At 51.3% G+C, this 6,957-nt stretch overlaps 1 protein-coding gene across 4 annotated transcripts in view; it reads left to right on the forward strand.

Annotated features, from left to right (window-relative positions):
- The window catches only part of Myh10 (myosin heavy chain 10), a 131,863-nt gene extending 125,547 nt beyond the window's left edge, over positions 1-6,316 (forward strand). For all 4 annotated transcript variants that reach the window (XM_057775512.1, XM_057775514.1, XM_057775513.1 and 1 more), the window contains 6 exons: positions 861-949; positions 1,525-1,648; positions 1,722-1,930; positions 2,956-3,064; positions 3,957-4,129; positions 4,731-6,316. In XM_057775512.1, the coding sequence (XP_057631495.1) occupies positions 861-949; positions 1,525-1,648; positions 1,722-1,930; positions 2,956-3,064; positions 3,957-4,129; positions 4,731-4,875 (849 nt within the window). In that variant the 3' untranslated portion in view covers positions 4,876-6,316. The remainder of the gene's footprint in view (positions 1-860; positions 950-1,524; positions 1,649-1,721; positions 1,931-2,955; positions 3,065-3,956; positions 4,130-4,730) is intronic.
- The last annotated feature ends 641 nt before the right edge of the window (positions 6,317-6,957 follow it).

Consider the following 6,957-nt stretch of genomic DNA (forward strand, 5'->3'; position numbering starts at 1 on the left):
TCATCTCTGTACATATTTTCAAATTTTCCTCAAAAGATAGTGACCCAAAATATTGGCGCGAAAACCGTTCATATGAGAAAACAGCAGTACGGGCGTGCAGCAGCTGGGTGAGAGACTGTCAGTCAGGGAGGAGCTGGAAAGAAAAGGAGCTCCCCAGGTGGCAGGGAACTGAAAACTGGAGCAGACGTGGAGCAGAGAGCAAGGTTTACCCTGCATGCCAGCTTTCGCTCCTTTCATGGTTTCTCTTTTATTGTCTTCATGTTTATTTCTTTCCCTTGGGTAATTTTTTTCTTTCTGTGAGGTGTGATGTGCTTGCACCAAGGATGAAGGCAGGGTCTCAAGGATGCTAAGCACACATGCTCTCCCACTAAGTGGATGCCCCCGAGCGTGGGGACCGTGTCTGATGCATTCACAAGGACACAAACATCTCTCGGGTCCTGCTCTCACTCTGTCCCACTAGTTCTGATGCAGTGGCTTCACTGTCACTTAGTTCTGAATTTTTTTTAATTTCTATTAATGGTGTCTTTAATCCATTACTTTAAAAGTGTGGCTTACATTTATTTGTTTTTTAGTTGCTTTCTAGCTGAGCATATCGTGGTCAGTAGCTCCAAGGCCTAGAACACGCTGTGACTTGGTGTGGCCAGTGTCTCCTAGGGCTCAGGTTAAAGCGTGTGCTCCACAGTAGGAAAGAATGGGCAGGAATGCTGGGCTGTAGCCACAGCACACGGTGGCAGTGAGGCACTCCCTGGTGACGTCCTGTGTGGAGGGTCTGGTAGCACACTGCGTCAGCACCTGTAGAACGCAGTGTGTGGGAAGCATGACGGGAGCACGAGGAGAACTGATGACACAAACTTGTTTAGGAGTTGGCATCGTCTGAGCGAGCCCGCAGACACGCAGAGCAGGAGCGAGATGAACTGGCTGATGAGATCGCCAACAGCGCCTCTGGCAAGTGAGTCTCCGGGCAGCAGTCAGAAGGGACGGGTGTCTAGGAGGCGGTGGCACTCACCCTACCCTCTCCAGCATGGCTCTACCCTCACAAAGGCAAGGACAGTCGCCTGACATGTAAGCATTTAAGTGGGCTTGCTCATCTGTTCCGGTTTCAGTCTAAAAGCATGACCACAGGTCTGGGTAGTCTCAGGCACTGCCCATCACACACAACACACGTGTATGTACACACCTGTGCCAGCCCTGATGGCCTCACATGCAACAGGAATCCACAAACTGCACTTCAAGGCCTCACTTTCAGGTTCATTGGCTTGGCAAGCAGCCTCCCTAGAACCTTCCTCTGTCTGTTTTTGTTGATCATTTCTTTCACCCAGGTAAGTTGCTTTCTCCTTGGGAGTGCTAAGACATGATGACAGTTTGTGCCAGGGATTACAGTCTCATCTAAGGTCCTGGCTGCATTCTGGAGGCAGAGGTGGCAGCAGGGAAGCCACCACAGTGGTTCAGGGGAGTGTCAGGACCAGGAAGACAGATGCAGGGAAAGTGACACTCGCTCCGCTGATGCCCCTTCCCTGTGCCCAGGTCTGCCCTGCTGGATGAGAAGCGGCGCCTGGAGGCTCGGATCGCACAGCTGGAAGAGGAGCTGGAGGAGGAGCAGAGCAACATGGAGCTGCTCAATGACCGGTTCCGCAAGACCACGCTGCAGGTGCCAAGCGGCCTGTGTCCGGGAGCCGCTGTGCTGCCTCCACAGGCTGTCTGAACCATTTATCCTCTCCTAGGTGGACACACTGAACACAGAGCTGGCAGCAGAACGCAGCGCCGCCCAGAAGAGCGACAATGCCCGTCAACAGCTGGAACGACAGAACAAGGAGCTGAAGGCCAAGCTGCAGGAGCTAGAAGGGGCTGTCAAGTCCAAGTTCAAGGCTACTATCTCAGCCCTGGAAGCCAAGATTGGGCAGCTGGAGGAGCAGCTTGAGCAGGAAGCCAAGTAAGATGCTCTTGTAGGCCTGACTGCCTCCACTGTCTGCCGTGGACTGGCCAGGCCACTTGGTGACACAGACGTGCTCTACCATAGGAGTACCCAGTGCAGGGGCTGTAGTAACACAAGCCCATGTGGCCTGCATAGAAGTCCTGTGAGCTGTGAGACAAGTGCTCAGAGGCCGGGGCTCTGCCTGGCCCCTGCAGGAAGCCATCCTATTGCCCTGGGACTTCCCAGCACCACATGGTGGGTGCTCACTTTCCAGCAGATTAGAAATGTGGTGTAGCACAGAGCAGGTCCCCCCCATCCGACAGTTCCCACCACGTGGTGAAAACTGAGTGTTGCACAGGACAGAATGGGCGGGCAGCTACAGCACTTAGCCTGCCAGAGCTGCAGCAGCCCACAGACCCCCGCCCCCTTTGGGGGAAGCATGGGACCCAGAAATGTAGGACTTGAGTTCAAGTCCAGCACCCTCCCAACCCTGCATTCCCAGAATTGCATTACTACTGCACTGGGCAGGAGCATCTGCAAGCGTTCAGTGAGCCGGGTAAAGCTTTCACTGGCAAGCTTTAACCCCACCAGATCCAGGTAGGAGGGGACTTTCCTGTCTGCAGGGATCTCTGTGTTAGTTGTGTGGAGCGTGGGCAGCAGTCCCAGGGAACAGGGTGGAGATTTATTTCACTCCTACATGGAGTGTGGAGTTTGATATTCTCATTAGCTCTAACACCTCCAGTATTACAGTTAATAGTGAATCAATTCTAAATCTGAGATAATCACTTCATAAATGAGGTTGCTTTTTTTTTCCTTTGAAGTGATGAGCACAAGTCTGGTCACTGTGATTAGGAGACGTATGAGACACGTGCTGTGTCACAGAACAGACACCATGTTCAGTGAAAGGAGAGCCTGCTTTGGGCTTCTGGGGGGTCTAAAAAGGCATTCCAATATGTATCATTTCCAAAGAGAAAGAATTTCAAAACTATTTCCCCATTTAAAATTAATTTCAAATCTTAAAGCTACTGTGGTGATTCTGACAGGGAACGAGCAGCTGCCAACAAACTAGTCCGACGGACAGAGAAGAAGCTGAAGGAAATCTTCATGCAGGTTGAGGATGAGCGGCGACATGCGGATCAGTACAAAGAACAGGTAGGAGAAAGCCAGGTGGGAAGGAGGTCACCACCCCGGGAATGCTTCAGCAAACAAGTCAAAACTGAGAAAATGTTTTCGACACCTCTGGAGTATGGTGTCTGAACTGCCTTGTGACATCCCATGCTCTACACCCCCCCCCCCCCCCCCCCCGTTACGATGAGGAAGGAGGCCAGCGAGGCTCCAAGGTGCGAGCCCTGGACTGGATTTTAAAGGAACATTCAGCTTCCTCCACTAAACTGCTTCACAGGCAAATAAGTTTCTCCCAGCTTCACTTCTGACCCTAGAATAATAGTTCTTGGGTACCAGTCAGCAGTCAGGACACTGAGTGGAGGGAAATTTGGGGATGTGTGAAGAATGTATGCCCACGTGTGCACACCCTAATATAGATACACAGCACCGAAGTGCTCACCCATACAAGCCTGCAATCCCAGGAGAGATCAAGATCACCCCTTGCCTGCAGCCTGTCATCCCCCGCCACACACATACCCGCAACCCCGTCTCTCCGTGCATACTGGGTGAAGGAACACCACGGAGGGCCACTGCCTTTGGCCCAGACCCTCAGCTGTACCCATGGGGCACTAACCAGTCCCTGGAGTCTAGAAGCAGAAGAGCCATTGGTGGGTTAAGAAGCAGGTGCTGCACTCTCCCAGGTGGCTGTACTTGGGAACGGCCATGCTCCATGAGTGCTCGCCTTGTACACAGCCCATCAGTCACATGTGGGGGTAGAAAACTAGGTTGTTTTTTGTATAAAAAGTTCCTGAGTGTAGCTTGCTCTGTAAATACTGGCTTTGCTAAGTGAAGGTGAGTGACATCACAAGATGTCACACAGAGCCATGCTGACCCTCCAGGTAGATTCACAGTCTGCCTTTCGTTCATGTACCTCCCCAAGATGGAGAAGGCCAATGCCAGAATGAAGCAGCTTAAACGCCAACTGGAGGAAGCTGAAGAGGAGGCTACACGTGCCAACGCATCTCGGCGTAAGCTCCAAAGGGAACTGGATGACGCCACCGAGGCCAATGAGGGTCTAAGCCGTGAGGTCAGCACTCTGAAGAACCGGCTCAGGTAAGTGTTCAGTGACGTGGTGGGCTGCAGGCTTGATCTGGGGAGGCTCCTGTCGATTCCTCGGGAACCCCTGCAGTCAGGAGTTAGGACCTTTGTAGTAGGGAGTAGGAGAAAGGAGAGGGCAGGCCTGCTCACTGTGAACAGTGGAACACAGCAGTCTCTGGTCTGGCTGGCGTCATTCACAGCCTCCATTCCAGAGCTCCCGGCAGACCTGACACAGCAGCACTCCTACAGTTCTGCACGACAGTGAGGGAGCCCAAAAGCCAGGAGTGAAAGGTTCACGCGCTGTCCAGAAAAGCCAGTGAGCCAGCGTAGGCCTCTGTGCGGTGGACAAAGGCTGCTGGTGTGGTCAGTAAACCAAGACTTGGTTTTTTAAAGGACTAAAATATAAAAACAAAGCTGCTTTTGTTTTCTGGCCTTTCAAGGATAGCTGTGGGGAGATGGAGCTTCATCTCAGTCTTCCTTACCTGTCTGTCCATGGGAGGCCTGAGACCTCCAAGGCTGTGATGCCCCAGGCTGGGGTGGAGGGAGGGTGGAAACTGAGCGTTGTTCGGGGTTGAACAACCCAAGAGCCACGTGCTCCTGTGTATTTCTCTCCCAGGCGGGGCGGCCCAATCAGTTTTTCTTCAAGCCGATCTGGCCGGCGCCAGCTGCACATTGAGGGGGCCTCATTGGAGCTATCAGACGACGACACGGAAAGTAAGACCAGTGATGTCAATGAGACGCAGCCACCCCAATCCGAGTAGACACAGGAGACTGGAGGTGACACAGGACAGGCTGGAACTCCTCAACCCAGTGCTAGTCTGCTTGAGCCCTGCACTCAATGGCAAGCTCCGGGATTCCTCACAGGAAGATCAACTGTGTCTTAAGGCTTTGCGGCCTGTGCAGACTGTATCCTGCTTCAGACTAGGTACAATGGCCCCCTTTTTATATATACACCTCCACCAGACATGCGTATTAAACAGACTGTCCATCGTTGCATCTATTTTCCATATACTCATCAAGAGACCACTTTATGACACATAAGAGGAGATAACCCTTTTTGAAACAAATTAGACCCTTTGTTGCCCGTCCCTGGGCCTGGGGCCGCCCCAGGTGTTGCTCAGTTGCTCTGCATGCTGTTACTGACAGGTACCTTAGTTCTGCGTCCATGTGGCCCTGACCCCTCAACCACATCCAGTCTCTTAGAACGTTGTGGACCTAACCTTCGCTTGTCTCATTTCCTTTGAGTAATGACCACTGTCTCTGTGAGCAAACTGTGAAAGGGGCTTTGGAGGCTTAGGAGGGGTGGGTTGGACTGGGGAAGCAGCATCAATTTGGGGTTATCCTGCCCATATCCCAAGGGGTGTCCCCACCATCTCATGTGAATAGAGTCTTTGGCCCAGGGCTATCTGCACACAGAGAGAATGGTGGTCACAACACAGCGAAGGCACCCCAGGTGGCAGCCATCACTTGACTTCCAGGTGGTCTCCTGAAGTGTCTGGCTTGCTGGGATGAGTGAGCCACTGTGACCCTTGGGGTGCTCACAGACGTCCTCTCCAACCAGCCAGACCCTCCTGCTGACCTTACAAATCCAGCCACTGCTTTAAGCCCAAAACGGGAACCTTGGTTTTGTGTTGGAGGTGTGTTCCAAGTTTGTTAATGAGGCTAAAGGACCTCAAGAACAGATGCCATCTGCCTGAATGTTGACATCCCAGTGGGTGTGTGATCCTTCATTTTTCCTTTTCCCTTCCTTTGGACAGTGTTACAATGAACACTTAGCATTCTGTTTTTGGTTGATAGTTGAGCAAACTGACATTACAGAAAGTGCCTTAGACACTACAGTACTAAGACAATGTTAACTATAGGATTTGCCTCTAGAACAATGCCATGTGTTAAGTTTGACTGTGCTTCATATCATGTACCTCTCTAGTAAAGTAGTATAGACAGACATTCAGTGACAGCAAATCAGTGTTAATGACAAATCCCGATCCTTGGCAATGTGCTTGAAAACACAGACCTTTTGGGTTAAAAGCTTTAACATCTGTTAGGAAGAATCTGTCACATGGGTTTGGAATCTTTGGTCTCCCCTGTATGGACTGTACTGGCTGCTGACCACCAGACACCTGACTGCAAAGATCTTTTCTTGTACTCCCATATTTCTAGACAATGATTTTTGTAAGACAATAAATTTATTCATTATAGATATTTGCGCCTGCTCTGTTTACTTGGAGGAAAAAGCACCCGTGGATAACAAACAGACCTCAATAAACAAGAATAATCATGTGAACACGGAATCTGTTTCCTCACCTTCTGTTCTTGCTTTACCATCTGTGACCTGAACGGAGGGGGGGTTACACACACCTGATCCATGAACCAAGCCCACCATGTCTCTCAGAAACCAGCAAATGCTTGCAGCGTTTGGATGCCTGCAAGCAGGGAACAATGGAGGAGTGCCTAACCCCACCAGTGAAGACTAAGTCAGAATGCTTTTAAGGGATTCTAGAAGTCAGGGACTGCGTGTTTAGACAGGATGCGTGCTGGAAACAGGCAGGGGAGGAGTCACTGGCTCCCCACAGGCAGCCTTTCTAGTGTGGACCAACTGGGGTTGGTTGAGAAGCCCCAGGGGAGCACAAGGGGAGCACACCAATGTCTTAGTCCCAGCACCAAGTGGACTTCAGTGTAAGCCTAGTAGGCATGCATACTCACTCGGTAAGGTACATTTAGGCCTCTTAAACAACATAAGGATGTAGGAATCGGTCCCAACCATGGGAGAAAGGTGAACAGGTTCTGTGGACCACAAAGCCGCTAAGTAGAAGGAACCACACAGATCACTAAACAATCCCTCA

This window comes from Chionomys nivalis, chromosome 7 (genome assembly GCF_950005125.1).
Source record: "Chionomys nivalis chromosome 7, mChiNiv1.1, whole genome shotgun sequence".
In the NCBI taxonomy this organism is placed as follows: Eukaryota; Metazoa; Chordata; class Mammalia; order Rodentia; family Cricetidae; genus Chionomys; species Chionomys nivalis.